The sequence below is a fragment of the Artibeus jamaicensis genome, unplaced genomic scaffold, assembly GCF_021234435.1.
Source record: "Artibeus jamaicensis isolate MK-2021 breed Jamaican fruit bat unplaced genomic scaffold, CSHL_Jam_final contig_464, whole genome shotgun sequence".
In the NCBI taxonomy this organism is placed as follows: Eukaryota; Metazoa; Chordata; class Mammalia; order Chiroptera; family Phyllostomidae; genus Artibeus; species Artibeus jamaicensis.
Window position 1 is genome coordinate 5,616,045 of NW_026521842.1, and position 19,597 is coordinate 5,635,641.

The 19,597-nt window shown below is 49.2% G+C and overlaps 1 protein-coding gene across 3 annotated transcripts in view; it reads right to left on the reverse strand.

The window, feature by feature from the left end:
• Positions 1-332: 332 nt before the first annotated feature.
• The window catches only part of WFDC1 (WAP four-disulfide core domain 1), a 28,571-nt gene continuing 9,306 nt past the window's right edge, over positions 333-19,597 (reverse strand). For 2 of the 3 annotated variants that reach the window (XM_037142419.2, XM_037142418.2), the window contains exons 3-8: positions 13,846-14,026; positions 9,274-9,357; positions 8,224-8,364; positions 3,572-3,613; positions 2,320-2,392; positions 333-759 (exon numbers count right to left, since the gene is read on the reverse strand). In XM_037142419.2, the coding sequence (XP_036998314.2) occupies positions 2,334-2,392; positions 3,572-3,613; positions 8,224-8,364; positions 9,274-9,357; positions 13,846-14,026 (507 nt within the window). In that variant the 3' untranslated portion in view covers positions 333-759; positions 2,320-2,333. Of the gene's footprint in view, positions 760-2,319; positions 2,393-3,571; positions 3,614-8,223; positions 8,365-9,218; positions 9,358-13,845; positions 14,027-19,597 lie in introns of those variants that run through there. The other variant, XM_053666756.1, reaches the window with a different exon arrangement.

Genomic DNA, 19,597 nt, shown 5'->3' on the forward strand with positions numbered 1-19,597 from the left:
CGGCTGCCTCTAGGCCCCCACCCCACCTCGGGGTTGGCACCGAAGCTACCCTCTGCAAACCTTGACACCTCACCTTGTCTGATCGTCTCCTCTCCCGCTTCTCTGCCTGATGCCAGTCTCTCCCAGAAACTTTCCCAGTACTTGGCCATCACCACACCCTCCTCCCAGGGTCCGCTTCCGAGGGCTCTGAATGAACACAGTTCACATGTGGCCGGGAAGCAGAGCTGAGCTGAAACCCCAGCATCACCCGCCCTCCCTGTCACCCTCAGGAGTCAGCGGCTTCAACACACACGATTTAAGATCATCAGGTAGCTAAAACTACGAATCACATGTGAATGGGTAAGTTCATTTTTATTTTATAATGAGTGAATACATTCTGAGAATATGGGTATATTTTGAGGCTCTGGGAGGAATGGGTAGACGCCTCCCATGGTCAGACCTATAAATAACAAAGCTGTAAATAACAAGACATGGAACTCTGAGTTAGGGAGGAGCTCTGTACCTGCTCACAAGGCAGCGGCTTCTTCCCATCTACAGAGCTGCTGGGTCACACGAGACCCTAGGCATTTCCATGACGATGAAACAGGACCCAGCGCTGGCCAGTGGCTCCCACAAAGCCACCCAGCCACCCTAGGTTGGGAGCTAGATGTCCTGTCCAATGGCACCTCCAGGGTCGTGCTCTGCTGCGCTGGGTGAAAGCACTTTCATCCATCTGTTTTCAAGTCTTGGCAGCAAGTGAGGGATGTTCTTGCAAATTAGCTGAGAGGGAAGCAGAGAAGAGATGAGTATGAGCCCCTGCCTAGGCAGAATAAGGAGTCACACTTCCGTGTCACCTCTTCCTCTGCCCCACCGGGCACCACAAAGATGCCAGTTCTGCCAAGACTAAACTCTTAACTCACTGCAAAGTCTCCATGGGCACCATCTCATTTAGTTCCTAACAAATCCCTCCCATCATTTCCGTTTTATAGGTGAGGAAACTGAGGCTGGGGAGTTGAAATCGTTGGCCTATGTCATGCAGTGGGGGAGCAAGAGTTTAAAGCCAGGCCTGGCCAGCCCCTACAAGCCATCCTGCAGTGCCTCCCCACGGGTTCCCAGCACTTCCACCTTTAAGGCGCACCGTCCTGTGGTGGCTGAGACACGCTGTAAGGACTGTCCCTGTCATCAGCAGGTAATAGCCACATGCTGGCATCAATCCCAACTGGCCCTACATTTTCCAGGAGGTCTCACACCTGAATATTCTGGAATCTAAAATCTGATGTTAGCTCGTCAAGGACATCCTGGGGAAACGGCCTGTTTTCAAGGGCTTTGGTTCACCACAGGTTGACTTTCAGCTTTCACAGGGGAGGGTGGGTATTTGGTTTTCCCTGGGAAGACCCCTCCAGTTGCTTCGATCCTAGAGCCTCTGCATCCAGCCGCTTGCACCTCACCTTGGACGGCATCTGAGAGCAGAGCCCGTGCCTCACCTACAACCCCCTCCGGTGCCGGCCTCCCCAGCCATCCTCTGTTCCACAGGGAACAGGAAGCAGTGGCTTCCCTGTGGTTCCTCCAAGTCAAGATAATTCCTCCATCAGGGGGTCTCCTAGCCTGGCTCCTTTTGCCCGGGTGCCCTTTCTCCAGGTCTTCCTATGGCAGCACCTCCGCATCCTAGATCCTGGCTCAGATGGCAGCCCCTCGCCCCAGCCTTCCGTGATTTCCATCGGACTCAGCTCCCAGCCTGGCCATCGCTCCGCACCACGTCGCCTGCTGTTCCCTTCACAGTTCTCATTGCACTTGGTCACTTCCTGGTTGGCTTACCTGTTACCTTGTTTGGTCTTCTACTAAAGGACGTAGGATATGTAAACCCCACGGCAGCAGGACCTCTGCTCTATTCACTGCCTCACCCCCAGCACAACGCGGGCTTGCTATAGATGCCATGGATGACTGCTGAGCATCTGAGCGTCTGGCACATGCCTGTCTCTGAGCTGGTACTCAGTAGTGTCATGTGACAGAGGGAGGGACGGACTTCGTGGGAGAGTGGAGGACTTGTCTGCCCTTTCATGGATGCATTGGGACAAAGGAATGAAAGGAGATGGAAAGGTAAGTTATGACCTAGTCAAGTCTTTGGATTTAGGTCTAGCGGGTATAGAAACTTCCACGTCCGACAACACAGAAGAAAGGGCTCGAGCATTCACTTTGAATTTATAAGGGAGTTTAAAATCCGACCTACGGGTTAAGGCCACCTCACAGCCTCCCACTGGTCAGCCCCGTGATGAAAGCTACCTAGGATGCCTGGCTGCACAAAGTCACCCCTGCTGTTGACGCAGCACTCCTCCCACTTACCTGCTGTCACTGCGTTATTGGAAGTGCTTCTGTGGTCCTTTTCCATGCTCTGCCACCAACTTGTAGTTGCCCTCTGCAAGAAGAATGGGGCTGCGTTGGGGCAGGCGTGTCGATTCCTGCTCAAAGGCTCACCAGCCACTGCGAAGACCAAACACCTTGGCCAGGCCCCGTCTCCCCTTCTCCCACAAGTGAGGTTGCCCAGTCCCTACCTGCGATCTCTCCTTTTCCCTCACCATGGTCCACCGCCCCGGGTTCTGGCCCTGCCCACAATTCTGGCTTCACCTCCTGGCCTCCCCGACTTGCATGCTAGATACACCAGCTGCAGGGATGCTTAGTTGCTTCCAACCTCACGATTCTGACACTTGCTGTTACTAAAAAGCCGTGGGGGCTTATTGTTTGAATTTTCTGTTTGATATTAATTTCATGATGGCAGGGACTGGGTCTGCCAAGTTCACAGATGTAGCCCTAACCTCCAGTACAGAATGAGGAACAGAATGAAGAATGAAGAAGCAGAGAATGCTTGATAAATGTTTAATCAAGATATGATAGATGGGTCGAATGACTGAATGAGTTATTGAATGAATACATGAATGGATGAAGAGATGGGTGGATGCATGATTGGATAAATTATTAAATGGATGAATGATTGAATTATTGGATGGATGGATAGATGGATCAATAGATAGTTGAATGAGATGTTGGTGTCAGTCATATTTTTTAATTCTGTGAATAAAAGTAGGAGGGACTTAAACATCTCCAGCCTCAGATCCTGAGGTCTGGCACGAATCCGTATTTGCTGTGTCCTCCTCTCGACCCACACCTCCTCTGCCCACTGTCAGACAGCAGGGCTCCTACTTCGTTTACCAAGTCTGGTCTCTATTTCTTCTGTGAGAATCCCCTGAGCTGCCGCCTCCGTCCCTGTCTCAACCACCTGCATAGATGCCGCCCACCCTCCCCCTCCCAGCCTGCAGCCCAAAATGGCCCCCGTCCTCCCAGGCGACACCTGGAGGGCTGCCCAGGTTGGAGGAGAGAGTTTCACAACAGAAGTGTCTCGGCATCCCACCACCTTGACCCCCGAGTGTCGTCTGATGGCACAGAGCGGCCAGGGAGAGTGCGGCCATGTCCCTTCTTAGTGGCTTCACAGTGTAGTTCTCACAGTCACCCATGAGGTTTTTGGGTTTTTTTTCACCCAAGAAGTGCTCAGCGTCCTTTTTAGGACTCTCTGCAAAGAAAGAATGTTTTCTTCTCTTACCTGGATATTCTTTCTTATCTCTGTGATTTAGGAATGACTTTTCTGGAAAAAGAAAAAAGAGAGAGGTTAAATGCCTTTCAGGAATTTTATAAGGCCCAAACTAAAGAATTATTTGTGTTTTTCTTTCTTTCTTTTTTTTAAGGCTTTTATTTATTTATTTTTAGAAAGAAGGGAAGGGAGAGAGACATCAATGTGTGGTTGCCTCTTGCTCGACCGCTACTGAGGACCTGGCCTGCAACCTAGGCATGTGCCCTGACTGGGAGTTGAACTGCCAACCCTTTGGTTTGCAGGCTGGCACTCAATCCACTGAGCCACACCAGCCAGGGACATTTGTGTTCTCATCTCATTCTATTAAGAGTGTACAGTAGACTTTTTCCAGAGGCTCCATGACTTTGATATCACAGCTGTTCCAATGCAGAAGCAGGTGAGAGAATCCAGTTCTCTCCTCTTAATTCATATGCAGAATTGTAAAAATGTGAAACCATACCATTCTTCTCACTATTATTTTTTTGTATTGAAAAATAGTTATTTTTAAGAAAAATGCTATTTCTGTTTACTACATAATGAATTTATTGCTGTCATTTTGATGAATTAATATATAAATACTTTTAGTGTCTCAGCTTTAGTTTCTAGTATGGTAAATATCACAGCCACACAAAGAAGAGCTCTATGGGGTCCTCAATATGTTTTTAGCATAAAGGGGTCCTGGGACCGAAAAGTTCGGGAACTACTATATTCTCAGATGAGCTGGAAACCATTTCAGCATATTGTTCAGCAAATGTTATTACAAAATATGTTCACATAGGGAGTAAATGGCTTTTATTTTTAAGAGAGAATGGAAGGGAGGGAGAAAGGGAGGGAGAGTAACATCAACGTGAGAGAGAAACATCGACTGGTTGCACCTACAACCTAGGTATGTGTCCTACCAGGGAATCGAACCAGCAATCTTTCGCTTTGCAGGATGCCACCCAACTGACTGAGTAACATGAATCAGGGGTATTTTTTTTGGGGGGGGGCGAGTCCTTTCAAAAGCAATGCAGCAATGTCAGCACTGCAAACGCCAAAGTAACTGGAGAATGAATCTTCCCTCAACTGCTTTGCTAATTCCCTCGGAGCATCCTACGCACCTTAATTTTCTCACCTGGAAACGGACAAAAAGACAGTATCTCATAAGCTATTGTGAGGATTAAAACAAATATAATTTCATTTATAACACATATATGCAAGTATTAAGAGGAACCATATGAAACTGCCATTTTTGTGTGTAAAAAGCAATCAACTCTTGGTGATTTTGTATGTCTCGATTTCTTCTCCCTGTTGATTGTCATTAACCCCGCCTCTTCTCTCAGCCCCCCACCAGCAGTAGAACATCTGGGGGAGAAGGGCATCTGGCCAGAGCACAGTGACTCACGCAGCACTGCCTACATCGGGTCGCTCACTCCTCCCCATCGGCGCATCGGCCTTGCTTGGCAGCTGCAAGGTTAAACAATCCTATTTTATGCACCTGAACTCATATCGTGCTATAGGTCAATTATATCTCAATTCAAAACCACTCTATGCACAGCTGGGCATTTTGCTTCCTTTTGTTGTGTAGCCACCTTAAAAGTCATCCGGGAGCTGGGGACCAGCACTGGCGCTCACTGTACGAGGCGGTGGAGGCCAAGGAGGCAACAGGCCAAGTTTTAGTGTTTTTTTCCAGACCAGAGACTGAAATATTCCTGCTCCCCCCTCTCCTTGGGGGTGAGTTGCAGCCCATAATGCCAGCTCAAGGCTATGTAACCTTCCTTTATTCTTCTCATGACACAGACGGCCACGTCACTCGTCAGAGGTGAGCATGGGGCCCCACCTCCCACATCTCAGCCTTGGCCACTCAGCCTCTGAGTGACTTGAACCCCTCAGAAAAATGCACTGGTTCTCTGCCCCTGTTCTCTGAAAAGTCAGGTTTACTGTACATGTCAGTGTTCACTTTCCTCAGAGAAAGACACGGGCCCCTCAGAAGTCAGGCTCCAGACTGCTAGGCTGCAAGACCTACATGGTCATCGGCCCCCCAGAAGTTACCTCTTAGAGGAGACTGGCCTCTTAGGTGTGGGCACGAGATCTGCAACTGATTCTCAAATAGTCCCCAGAAATAAACATGGACATTTATATGGAGAGAGAATGGGGGTGGGTGGGGAGAGGGAAACAGTGATAAAGCAAATGTGACAATATTTTAACAAGTGATGAACGGGGTGGAGGGCTCGAGGCACTAGAGGGTGAGCCAAAGCAGGTTCACAGGTGTGAGTACGTGGGACAGAGCATTATTGTTAATGTATCAATGCATTATTTTCTATGCAAACAACTGTAAACCTACTTTTGCCCCACCCTGTGTGCCTTTCACTTTTCTGTTTGTCTAAAGTTACTTAGAGTGTGTAGTTTAAAAAACACTAAGATAAAAGGCTTCTTCCTTGTTTGCCCAGGTCAGGAGTGCCCCACTCCTCCCTGAGACCTTTGCTTCAAGAAGCCGTTGGAATTCAGGATATTTCCGAACTCCCTGTAAGTACCAATTGTTCTTGCTGAGTGACAGCCCCCAGGCCTGGGGCCAAGACTAGAACTGTCATTTACATTCTATCTGCAAGGCTCAGATTTTCCATGAGAGGGGAGGAGACACACGCACACACACACACACACACACACACACACACACACATGCGCGCGCTCACACACACACATGGGCTTTGGAGCTGGTGGACGGGCTCGAAATCTCCACCCTGCTCCCTGCTAACTGTGTGCCATGTCTGGGCCAGGTCTTCAACTCATGCCTCCCTTTCTGTGAGACAGAGAGATAGCAGCGTACATTCCCTGAGGACCTACTATGTGTCGGGTACTGCTCTAATCACTTTACACGTGTTCTCCCCTTCAAGCCTTGTAACTGCTCCATGAAACAGTTACTACCATGACCATCACCAGCTCCTTTTACAGATGAATAAACTGAGGCTCAGAAAGGTTAAGCTGCCTGCCCAAAGTCACCGGGGAAGACAGCCATAGGATTTGAACTCCTTTCAGGGCTTCTTCACCTGCACTTTTGACTGTGGCGCTGCCTTTTGGTTATACTTTCCTCTTTACAGGCTTGACATAACAGCTTGAAGGCAGTACCTCTGAGGCACCCACTCGACCGCAGGCATCATCTAACTGATCTTTTTGCTTTTATTATCTCCATCCACGAAGTGGGTCTCATACAACTAAATGGGCTAGATCAGGAACCGAGAGAGGCAAAGAAGTTCCAGGCCCTTTCAGTTATGAAAATGACATTTCGGTCCCAAGGGCTCCTGACTCGCCCGCAGCTCTCTCCTGATAAAGGCTGTTTTCCCCACACTCTAGCCCATTCCCACAGGCCGACTGCCTCGGGGCTTTGCACCTGCTGGACCGCATGCCTCGCCCACCTAAGTCTGATTTGGTGTCAAAGATTCTGTTCTGGGCTTGTGAAGCAAGAGGCACGGCAGCTTGACTATTACAAGCCCATCTTACAAATAAGGGAAATGGGGCCTGGGAAGGTTCCATTTGGGACACTTGGCAGTGAAGGGACGAGTGGCCGCTGGAGTCCTGGCTGTCTGGTCGGAGAACCCGTTCGTAACCCCAGATCACTAATGGAATGTAGGAGAAACCACAATTCTACCTAACTGGTTCAAATCCTTTCACGGGCAAATTTTTTTCAAAGCTCAGAATTTCAGGGATCAGGATTTTCAGGACAATTCTAATGTCTCACAATCGTATTATTTGCAATGATAATGTTGCTAAAGGTGTACCTGATTTAATGTGTATGTCTTTCTTGAAACACTTTGGAAAAATAAATTTTTAAGTTGGAAAAAAAATAAAAAGCCTTGGCAGACCAGGCACTCTGGTGTGACCTTTCGGCCAGTAGGGTCACTGTAATTGACCCTGTGTGACCGAGGGTGCTGTCTGCGTGCTCAGAGATGCAGACACGGGGACGGGGTCCCGGAGTGTGTGGATTCGAAGCTCCAAACGGTTCACCTTTGATGAGCCACCTCACATCTCCCTGGAGTTCCAGAGTCTTTGCTTGCTGCACATTTCTTCCAAGTTCACACCAAACCTCTCAACCTTACGTCTTGTGTACGCAGGGCGCTCATGGGTTTCAGGTACTATCATCGGTCCTCGCTCTTCCTTGCTGATGTCCTAGCCCTTCTCGGGAAAATTATGCAAACTAGCGTGATGCTGTCCGTGCCCCTTGCTGATCCATTTATCACCTTCTTCCCCTGAGACAAAGACTAACTAAGTCACAGAGAATGGTCCTAGCAGAAATTAAGGTTAAAATATCGGATGTTTACTCAGGCTGCTGCATGTAGGATTTAAATGAATCCCCATGACTGCAAAAAGTGGCCCCATTTTACAGAGAAGGAACCTGCAGTTCAGAGACTGAAGCACTTGACCCCAAGGTCAGCCATGGAGGAGGCGGGAGAGCTGGGGTTGAAGGCCAGTGCCACGCCCAGGTGAGGGGAAGGGGTGGGACATCTGAAAGCAGAGCAGGGCAGCCGGGGGACAGGAGGAGCCCTGGTCCAGGGGCAGGGGACGGTGGTTTTCTCTGCGACATGCAGGGGGTTACGGGAGAGTGAGGCTGGGACGGGGGCCAGGAGCAGGGACTGGACCCCCACACTCACCTGCTTTCTGGCGCTGCTTGACGCAGTGCCCGTGGTTGGGGATGCCCTTGGCCATGTCGCCCGGTAACACAATGTGGCACTCATAGCCCGTGGGACAGAGGAGTGGCTCCACGCCGTCCGCCGTGGTGCTGCAGGGCTCCACTGTGGGGGGGACGCAGGCCGGGTCTCAGGGGCGCATCAGCCAGAGGGGCCACCTCTCTTTTGTGCCCCCCCTGTTCCGGGCTGTGCCTTGGGCCTCACTCAGGGTCACATGTGCACATGCACACAGGCACACACCCACACACACACAGAGCACTCCAAAGTCACGTGATCCCAAACATGCCATCTCATGAATAGTGCCATGCATACATGTGTTCACTCACACACCCAGAAACACATGTGGTCATGCTTACAGTCACCTGTGTACACACATTCACACACAAAATCCCTGACACACACACATGCTCACACACATAAACCATCCCACAAACTCCTAACACACATATATACAGTACACATACAGCCACCCACACACAGGTTCACAAATCCTACACACGTACACATTCACACTTACAGTTACACACACTTACATGAACTCAGGTGCACAAATATTCAGCTATACACAGCCACACAGTTTCTTGCATGGCTGCACACAGTCTCGCACACAGAAGCGTGCAGAATCACAAGCACGGCTACGCACATGCAAGTGTACGCACTTGAACCCTCATGGCTCTCTGGGCCCCGGGCTGACGTGTGCTGCCTTTCAGGGACTGCTGTCCACCCTCCCGGAGGAGGCCGCCTCACCAGGAAGCAGCAAACGATCTTAGGGATCAACACCGGACCAGGCCCCCTCCCTCTCAATTCCCTACCAGAAGGAGTCCCCATTCCCCGGGACAGTCAAGCCCCGCCATCGTCCTTCTCTGTTGGGGTGCAGCAGGACCCTAGAGGTCTGAGTTTTCGGGGACAGTCAGCCAGCTGGAGCAGGAGCAGCCCAGTTATCGGTATTCTGGTGGCACCTGAGAAGGAGGGATCCTGGCTCTGACACCAGGTTTGGGCTTGTCCTGTAGGTACCTTGAGACACCTCCTTAGGACCATCCAGGAGCCAGCCGTTGCCACCAAGCCACAGAGGTTTGGGCTCCACCAGCCAATCTACAACTAACAAAATAATACATGGTTAAATTGGGGCCCTCCTCGGGGGTCTGAGAAGCGTGCCAGCCCCAGCATCTGGAGTGGGAGAGCCTACATTTCTTGGCAAAACACAGAGTCTCCCTGGGGGAGAAACACCTCGCTCCCCAGCATACATTTGTCCTTTCTTTTAGTAATAGACGTTTGAGTTTGGGCGGGCTACTGGGTGGCCAAGCTGGAGACTACATTTCCCAGCCTCATTTGTAACTAGGTGTGTCCATGTGACTGAGTTCTGGCCAATGGAATGTGAGCAGAAGTGATGATGTAACTTCTGGTCTTACTCTGGCATTGATGCTGGTTTTCTCCTTTCCCACATGCACCCTCCCTTTCTCTTCCAGGCTGGGAACCCTGCGGAGCCACAGGATGGAGGGAACCTAGGTCCCTGCCTGACTGTGGATCAGAGCCACCTGGCTGCCATGGACCATCTTCCTACCTCTGGCCTATTAAGTGAGGGAGAAGTAAACACCCAATAGCTTGGACCTCTGGGTTTATGGGTCGTTTTGTCGCAGGAGCACAGCTTCTTCTATAACCAATATATTTTTAACCAGAAAAGTGACCCACTCAGTAGACTGGAAGGTCTTCAGAAACCTAAAGCAGGGGTTGAAAGCCAAAAGTGCCCCTGAGGGCAGACAGGTGACTGAGAGGAAAAAAACAGGCCAGGTAGGACAAACAGGTGTGGCAAAGTGGAGAGTGTTTCTGCCTCCAAGGCTCAGGTGCTGGTCCGCTCTGGCCAGCCATTCCCACTGTGTCCAGAGTGGATTTTCATTTTAAACTATAAATCTGTATTTTAATAAATAGAAATATTCCGGTTTTTAGACATTGGCAATGGCTTAAAAATTTTAAGCACCTCGGAGATCAACCAAAACTGGTTTGAAATGACAGTCGTCTGTGGCCCCTGCTCTAGTGTGAATTAGAAATGGGCAAAAGGAAGGAGGTGCAGGTGCTGTCAGGCTCTCGGAAGGACCAAGACGGGCGTCGGTGGAAGTGCTGGTCAGCTTCTTCTTCAAAAGGATGTGAGACGACTGCTCACCGTGTGGAGATGGAAGCAACAGGGGAGCAAACCAACAGTTTACAGTTTCCAAACTAGAGGGATGACTGTTGCATCCACCAACGCGAGAGACAAACTGTCAGAAACTTTCAGGATTCAGAGATGTTATTTTATTGGCCAAAGTTTTAACCTGCGCAGGGGCGGACTCTCAGAGTGTCCGGAGACACGGTGCTCATAAGAGCTGCAAACGAGAGCCGCGCTAAGCTCTTACGGCTAAGTTTTTATAGACTCAAGCAAACAAGCATTGTATAGAAGCAAATGTGGCTGTTAGCTACTGGCTACTCGGGTGGCGCGAGCATGACCTAAGCTTTCTGGGTTTTGAGTAATGGAAAAATTCTAATCTAGACACTTGAACAGGTGGTCCTCTACTTGTTCAGCCCCACTGGTTTTGCAGTTCCGCCTTCTCCACTCCCTATGTTCTTTCTTAATTTCCTTGTGGTTTCTGTCTCTAGGCCAAATCTCTTTAAGGCAGTCCCTATTTTAACCTCTATTTTTCTGGTTTCAACAATGACATGACGAGATTCTGCGGCCACTATCATCAATCTTCTGGGTTTTCCTTCCCACACATGATAAAACATATTTTCAGTAGGAAATGTGTTAGTGCTCTTTGTATTCTTTGCATTGGTCAAAGGCTTCTGAGCAGCAGGGAAATGTGCGCATTTTGCTCTACTTTTTGGAATACTGAACCTTGGTTAAGGCCTCCAATCAATTTGCAGACTCTTAAAGGCCTGGAAGCCCACGATCTTGCCTCTCTTTCCTTCTCTAGAACTTCCTGGGATCTCCTGCTAAATAAACTCCCCACACCCCCACCCTTATGTCAAGATTTGCTTCTGACAATAGTCTCTCTGCCCTATGGGAATGCAGCAGCGTGTGTAAGCCTCTTGGAACAGGGCCTGGTGCATTTCAAATCCTCTGGTTCTCACCTTGAAGCAGTTTTGTCCTCCATGGAACATTTAGAGAAGTCTAGAGATATTTTTGGTTGCCACAGCTCAGAGTGCAGGAAGTGAGTAGAGGCCAGGAAGACTGCTAAACACCCTACAGTGCCCAGGTCAGCCACCCCGCCCTCCCTCCACCCCCCACCTCAATTAGGATTACAGTGATCCCTCACCTATCAAGGGAGTTACATTCCAGAGCACCCCCCATGACAGGTGAAAATCAAAGAAGTAGCAGCGTTATATTTATTTTATTATTTATATATTTTTAAGGCTTATAAACCCTTCCCACATTCCTATAAACCTTTCCCACACTCTTATAAACATTTCATATGCTCTTAAACACTTTCTACACTCTTAAGCCTAAATAATTTTAACAACATATAAAATTCTATATGAGTACAGTATACCGCAAAATCCTGCAATACAGAATTAGATATATATTTTTAAAAACCCGCACTACAGTGAAGCCGCAATAGGTGAAGCACGATATAGTTAGGGACAACTGTACTAACCCCAATGCCAAGAGTGCCAGGGGTGAGAAACCTTGTGTTAAATATTATTAATACAGTCGTTATTATGACTAACTGATGGCTCTCCCTGTTGGCCAGTTAAATCTAGTCATTTTATTATTTTATGAATCATTGATTCATTGAATAACTTTTAGGGGTCTAGAGACTGTTTTATGTGTTGGGGGTACAGAAGTGAATGAAATAGACCAAATTCTCCTTATGAAGCTGACCTTCAAGGGTGGGAAGCAGTCAGCAAACAAACAAATAAAACAATATTCCAGGCTGGGCTACAAATGAAACTGAGGCAGGGCAAGGGGGTAAGGAATGGCTGAGGAAGGACTGCCATTTTGAGAGGGAGCTCTTCCCCGAGGAAGTGACCACTTGTGGACAAAGACCGGAAGGAAATGAGGAAGCCAGCTGTGTGGGTGTCTGGGGGAAGGAGGTTTAGGCAGTGAGGGACCCCACATATGGGCCCAGGTGCTGGAGCGAGGGCCCACATCCCTGCCCTGGGGGCCTCATGAAGACTGGATGGAAACTCTAGCTCTGTCTGCTGTGTAACCTCGAGCACAAGACAGCTTCTTTGAGCCTCAATGTCGAACTGTAAAATAGGGCCGATAACAGTCTTCGCCCCCTGGGACTGTGTGAGCGGAAAACAAGGTGATGTGTGGAAAGGCCACAGGCATGTCATGATAGTCGCACAGCTCGTGCACGGCTCAAAAGCCCCCGGCCCAGGCGGCGAGGGAGGCTGGAGCCCCTGCACCCTGTGGCAGGCAGTCCAAGGGAAGGGGCAGCTTTCTCACGTGCACACTGGAGGGAAGCACCATTCTGTGCTTCCTCCACCAGGAGGGGACAGTGTGCTGCCTGATACAGAGCCTTGTAGGAGCCTCTGGGCAGGAAGTACCTGTCCAGTCTCCGAACAAGAGGCAGTACTCAAAAGCACGGGAGACTGTAATTATGGACAGCATTAAGGGTGCTGAATCCCCTGTCACCGTGACCTCACTCCAAAGAAAACAAAGTGTGGCCGCTCTTACTTTGGCCTCGGGAGGAGGGGTTGCGGCTGCCTTTGCAGAGCCGCCCTGGTGATTAAGGCCCTTGGAAACAGGCTGTTATTATCTAAGGCTCAGCCTGAGCAGAACTGAAAGTGGAGGAAACGTTGCTACCCTTATCCTAACCTCCGTGGGACACTTCTGCTCCACCCAGAGGGAGGCAGCCGTCCAGCCCCTCCCGCCGACCCCACCCCCGCCCCAGGCCCTGCACCACGCAGTGCTCCCCAAGGGCTCCTTTCCATCCTGTCCTAAAACCTTCTCTCCAGAGGCATCTTAAACTTTTTCTGCCACAGCCCTGACGGGGCCTCAGCACTTCGGGTCCTCAGACCTGCGTGAGCTGCCCACCCTCATTTCAGTCGTTTTACAGGTGGGGACCTATGGAGGTGACCTGCTAGATGGTGGGTTTGAACCCAGCAGTCTTCGTCCCCCTGCCTCTCTGGACGCACCCGTCTGGTCTGCTAAAGCCCAAGATTTGCATCTCAAATGCCCCCAAGACCAGGCATCAGGAGTGAGGGGGACCTGCGGGGCCGGTGGAGACCGGGGAGTACCGCTGCCATCCAGGGGCACAGGAGGCTCCAGCAGAAGGTGGCCCAGGGAACGCCCTCCAATATTTTAAGAGCCAGAAATCCGGGTTTTTATGAGACATCTCCCCCATCCTCACAGGAGGGGATGCACTTTTCTAGACTAGAGCTCTCTGAGGCAGCAGCCCTGAGTACATCCAATGCTTGTTCCATGAACTGAAATGTTCCCATTTCACAGGTGGACCCGTCCCGGTGGCCCAAGGTTAAGCCCATCCGCCTTCCTCCCAGCCCGGCCTCCCTCTCCCTCCGGCAGTGCAGGCCACTTCACCCGGGCCCCGCCACCCCCGGGGCCCGCCATCCCCGCCACCGCCTCATTTCCCTGGCCCCAGCAGCGCCTACCTGGCGGGGGCGGCACCAACTCCAGGCAGGTGTAGGCGCAGCCGTTGTAGCAGCAGCGTTGGTCCGACGAGCACTCGAAGTCGGCCCGGCAGCGCGCCACCTGACAGGCGCCAGGGGGCAGCGAGCGCGGGGGTGGCGGGCAGCTGTCTTCCGACTGCCCGGGCCCTTCCTCTTCCTGGGCCTGCGGGGAGACGGCCGCGTCAACGGCGCCCCGCGGAGGCCACAGCCCGCGGGACCCACGCTGGACGCCAGCGCTGCTCAGAGCTTTGAGGGGAGGGCAAGTTGCTGGGCCTCTGAGCCTTCGTGTAAATGCAGCAGAAGCAGCCTCAGCCGGCCACTCTGAGGATCAACAGATGTTGTTTCTCTTTGCGATGGCCCCCAACTGAAATGACTGCAAGCCATCGACAGCAAAAAGAAGAAACGAAACGTGAACGGTTTGTGTGTTAAGCGTATATCCTGATATATACACGTGTATATCACGTTTTATACACATATAACAGGCTATATGTGTGTATATGTATATATAAAATGTGGGTACATACACATGTATTTCTATATATACATATAAATCTTATAATCCATATGGAGCTTTGAGAATTTACAAATCATATATAGAATGGATAAATGTACAAAACTTGGATAAATCTCACAAACATAATATTGAGCAAAACCCCCCCACAACTCACAAGAGAACACACAGTCTGTTTATATTTTTAGTTCAAAAAGAGGCAAAACTGTTGTCTAGTGAGAGAAGTGAGAAGAGTGGCCACTCCGGGTGGTGGCCGGGAGGGGTGTGGGGGCCCCGGGGGGCTGGCCCTCTCTGTTTCTTGCTGGTTCACTTTGTGCAGATTCATGGATCTCGAGACACTATTTTTTTTAGCTTTTGGTATTATGTTTCAAAAAAGTCAGTGAGACACAGCACTTCACATATAGGACATAGGGGCACATGACCAATAAAATAAGCATGTTAGAGGGGAGACTGGGAGAGTTTGTCACACCAGGCAACTCCCTCCGGGTCCCTCTGACACTGGAGCCCACACCTGCCGGGAACACTGTTCTGCTTCTGGATTTGAAAGTGGAGCGTGGGGGGGCAGGTCTCACACAACCCTGTGTGCGCTCACACATGCACACACACAGTGAGATACAGAATAGGCTCATTGGGAAGAAACACTCCGGCTTGCCCTGCCTTCTGGCCTATGGCTAAACTGCTCCTGCCATCTAAATTCCTATTTACAACAAAAGAAAAAAGCAAACAAAATATAACCAGAGACTTTAAAATTAAGAACAATCTAACAATAGCCAGGGGGGAGGGGGGAGGGGACAGTGGGGAGAAGGGTTTTCAGGAACTACTATAAAGGATACATGGACAAAACCAAGGGGGAGGGTGGAAGCAAGGGAGGGAGGTGGGTTTGGAGGGAGTGGGGGGAGTGGTGGGGAGAAAATACAGACAACTATAATCAAACCACAATAAAATAATTTATGGGAAATAAATAAGTAGATTCCTATTTACCCCCCCTACACACACATTTCAAGCAAATAATGCCAGTCTGCAGACGGGAGTGGTATGTGGCCATTGAAACTTGCCCTGAACCTGCTGGTCACCAGGATACTGAGGTTTGTGAAGAAATGAAGGTAAAGAACAGTTTGTTTGCTATGCACCTAACTACATTTTCAAATATACAGATACACACATACAATATGGAGATATTGGTATAGGTCTAGAATATGTTTTGGAGGCAAATACAAGAAGACAAGAAACTGTACAAGAACACACAATCCTTGCTTTGGGAGGCAAATTGGGTTGTGAAAAAAAAGAATTAGGTTGTTAGGCAAAGGGAGTTTTCTCCTCATTCACTATTTTGTTATATATATATATATATATATATATATATATATATATAACTATCACAAAGAGTGTATGTGTATATGTGTGTACATATGTTTATATGTATATATATACATATAAAGTATGTGTATACACAATATATATTTTTGCCATGCACACTTTTTTCAATTTCAAGACAATTAAAAAATTTTAAAAACTGTAGAAATACTTACAAAAAATTTGCAAGGATAGGAAAAACACATGATATGTTAGTAAACAGAGAAATAAAAGGCAAGATACAAAATGGTATATGCCATCTATTCGTAACTATAAAGAGGGAGGTTCAAAGGATGCCTGAACATCCCGCGCAGCTATCGCGGTGGCTGCAAACTCCGTGCACTGCTCCCAAAGCCCTGTAGAGGGCGTCCGATCACCGAGAATAGGTCCCTAGCCGGCTCCTCTCCGAACTGTTAAAATTAGCAGGACTATCGGTGTTAAACCTTCCTCAAAGGTACGGTTCCACCCCCCAGCAAGAAATCAGAGGGAGAGCAAGAGAGGAAATAAAACTGTAAGCAAGTGGGGAGGAGAATGGCCTAGGAGGGGTGGGTCTCCTGGTCCCCACTCCAGCTTCATGCAGAAAAAATTTTCTCCCTTACATGGGTCGTTTAATTTGTGAAAAGTACAAACGAACACAAATTCATCATTTGCAGATAAGGAAAGGAAAGTTTCAGGAGATTGGCGGTTCTTCCCCCAAACAAAGGGTAGATGGGAGCATGGGACTTCAGAGGCCCGGTTCAACCTTTTCACTGTCCCCTACTCCCTCTGGTCTCCCTGATTCCAAGTGCCACCATGAATAATTTCCAAGCCGCAAGTAGAGGTTATTATCCTATGTCATTAGCTCCTGTTCGTTCTCTTCAGAATTAATGACATTGGACTCACTCTGGGGCCCCAGCATTTCAGTCCTAATCGAATGTGGCAGCTGCCCTGGCCTCCTTCGGAGGGTGATGGGAAAGCCCGGGCATGGTCTGGGGGAGCTGGTTGGCTTTTCCGCCTGGCCTGCTTGGATGCCAAGCTTTGTTTACGAAATTTAACGAGACCTGGAGATGAGAGTGAAGTACTTTTCACCCCCCTCCGAAACCTCCCAGTGCAAGCTGGTCCCTAATGGCACCCCGACAGGGCGCTTCCCAGAATTGGGAGAGAACAAAAGCAACAAGCGCCTTGGCAGTCAAGTCTCCCGGGTTATCTGGCGCCCTGGCAGCAGCAGTTGGCAGAGGGTGACAAAGCGCTGCTTTCCCTGAGGGGCGCCCATGAAAGCATGAAAGGTTTCCAAAAATAGTTCGTGTCCTGCAAAGTGATATGCAAAGAAGGTCCTAAACAAAGGGTGTCTCCTGGAGTTCTGAGCACGAATGGACTTTTAAAAAAGATTTTATTTCCTTATATTTAGAGAGAGGAGAAGGGAGGGAGAAAGAGAGGGAAAGAAACATTGATGCGTGTGAGAGAAATATCGACAGGCTGACTTTTGGATATGCCTGCCGGGGACCAAACCTGAAACCCAGGCGTGTGCCCTGACTGGAAATCAAACCAGCGACCTTTTGCTCTGTGGGAAAATACCCAACCACCTGAACCACACTAGTCAGGGTGAAAGAGTGGACTTCTGTCAAAGAAACAAGTAGATCACCCTCAATGACTTCCCAGACCATGGGGGAGGGTGGGTGTCGAAGGGTTAAAGGCCAAAGTCCTTGGCCTGAAGCTCAAATCCGAGCTGCCCCAACCCCTCCATGTCTGTCCTCCCTCCCACCACTCTCCCCCTTGCTCATTCCTGTCCAGTGTTCTGGCCTCGCTGAGGTCCTTGGGGCAGGATAAAACTAGTCCCACAGCTGGGCTTTGCACGGGCTGTGCCTCTCATCCAGATGCCCTCATGTTTCTGGCCTTTATCTCCTAACCCCTGATTACCGTGGGAACACTGTGTTTGACAGACTCATCAGTTTCAAGTCTTTCACCCCCTACAACATGCCATCTTTAGGCACTTGGTTTTGTTACCACTGTGTCCTGGGCACCTACATTTTCTGGAGCCCTAGCCAGCCCACCCCTCCATTGCCACTCTGTCAAAAGGAAAATAATAGCAGGTCAATTCCCTCTGAGAATGAGGCAGCTCACTCCAGACTGACAACATCCTTCATGAAAAACCCAGAGCGACCCATGAATTTCATCTGCTATTTCCAGGACTGCTGAGGGGTTATAGAGCAGGTCTATTTCCAGACAGCTGCTGGACACACATGTACAGCGCTGCTCAGACAGCAGCTGCCCAGGGCTGCTTGCCTTGCTTGGACAAAAATGACTCTCTTAAGGTTATCTATCAGCCTGGTGGCTGTTTTCTGCTCCTTGGGGAGAGAGCCTTGGAGGCCTCTGTAGATTTGCAAAGCTATTCTGCTGCTATTAGACGAGCAGGTTAGGAAAGTGTCAGTTCTGACTCCTTCGGTAGGAAGCCCAATTTTGCTAGTCCAAGTCTGATTCCACTGAAGCAAACAGCCTGGATGTCCAACCGAAGGGCTCTGGACAAATAAATGACAGCACATCTGTACCCTGGAATACCATACAAGCTTTCGAAAAGGGGACACATATCTACCATATTAACATATTCACCATATATATTGCTCAATGAAAAACCAGGTATGAAACAGTAAGAATAAACCAGACACAATTCCATGTACTATATGAATCCACTTATGTGAAATGTTCTGACTAGCACATCTGCAGAGACAGGAAGCAGATGGGTGGTGGCCAAGGGCTGGGGACAGGGAATGGAGAGCAATTGCTCCATGGGTCTGGGGGTTCCTTTGGGATGAGAGAAATGTCTTGGAACTAGATAGAGGGGGTGGTTGTGCAATACCGCACGAGCAGCAAATGCCACTGAATTGTGCACTCTAAAATGCCTATGTGAATTTTATTCTAATAAAACAATTTTTAAACAATATGAGTAAAATCTCAAGAAAAAATGTGTGTGGAAAAAACTGTGGGGATGCTTCATAAATACATCTAGGCAGACATACCCCCAAATGTCAACAGAGCCATGTCTTTGAGGAAGAATTTAAATTATTTTTCCTCACTTATAACAGTCTGTCTGAATTTCTTTTACAATAAACATCATTGTCATAATCAGGAAAACAATCGAAACAGTTTCCTTTTAAGGAGAAAGAATCCAGTCTCCAGACCTCTCTCAATTTACTCAAGTCTCTCCCTCAGCCCTCCCCACCCCATTCATTCTGCTAGCAAAACTTTCCCTGTCTTTGGAATGTTCCAGCAACTTAACAATCAGACCAATAAAAGTGTACCCCAGGATTTGTTTGCTCAGTGCAGGAAGAAAGCCAACTTTCCTCTAAGCACTAATCGCTCTTCCTTTGGAATTTGGACGTCAAAGCTCTAAAAATATGTCTCTCCCCAGAACAGAGGACACGGAGTTCAGTGTACATTGATGAATGCCATTTCCTGATGCCCTGAGACCTCCGCGCTGGGCTCTGAGGGCAAAATTTGGTGCACAGCTAATGAGACTTCCTCAGAGAACTCACAACTGGCTCTCACGCTGGTGACAGCCCCCACAGCAGTGCAAGCCGAGAGCAAGGCTGCAGACGCACCAATTCTTTGACTGGTGTCCACTGAGCATGGCTGTGCACCTGGAAGTCTTTTAGAACTTTTGATCCCATCTATCCTGTTCTGGAAGGTTTTAACATGATTTATTCACTCATTTAATGGTGAAGGCATAGTTCCCAGGCCGACTACCCGCCAGGCACTGGACTGGGTACCAGGAGAGCTGAGTTGAACCAGGTGACGTCACCCTTGCCTTCAGGTGCCTAGGCTCCTTGACAAGTGACAAACACCAAACAAAACATCACACAGATAAAACAAACTAATAGTTTTTTTGTCATCTGC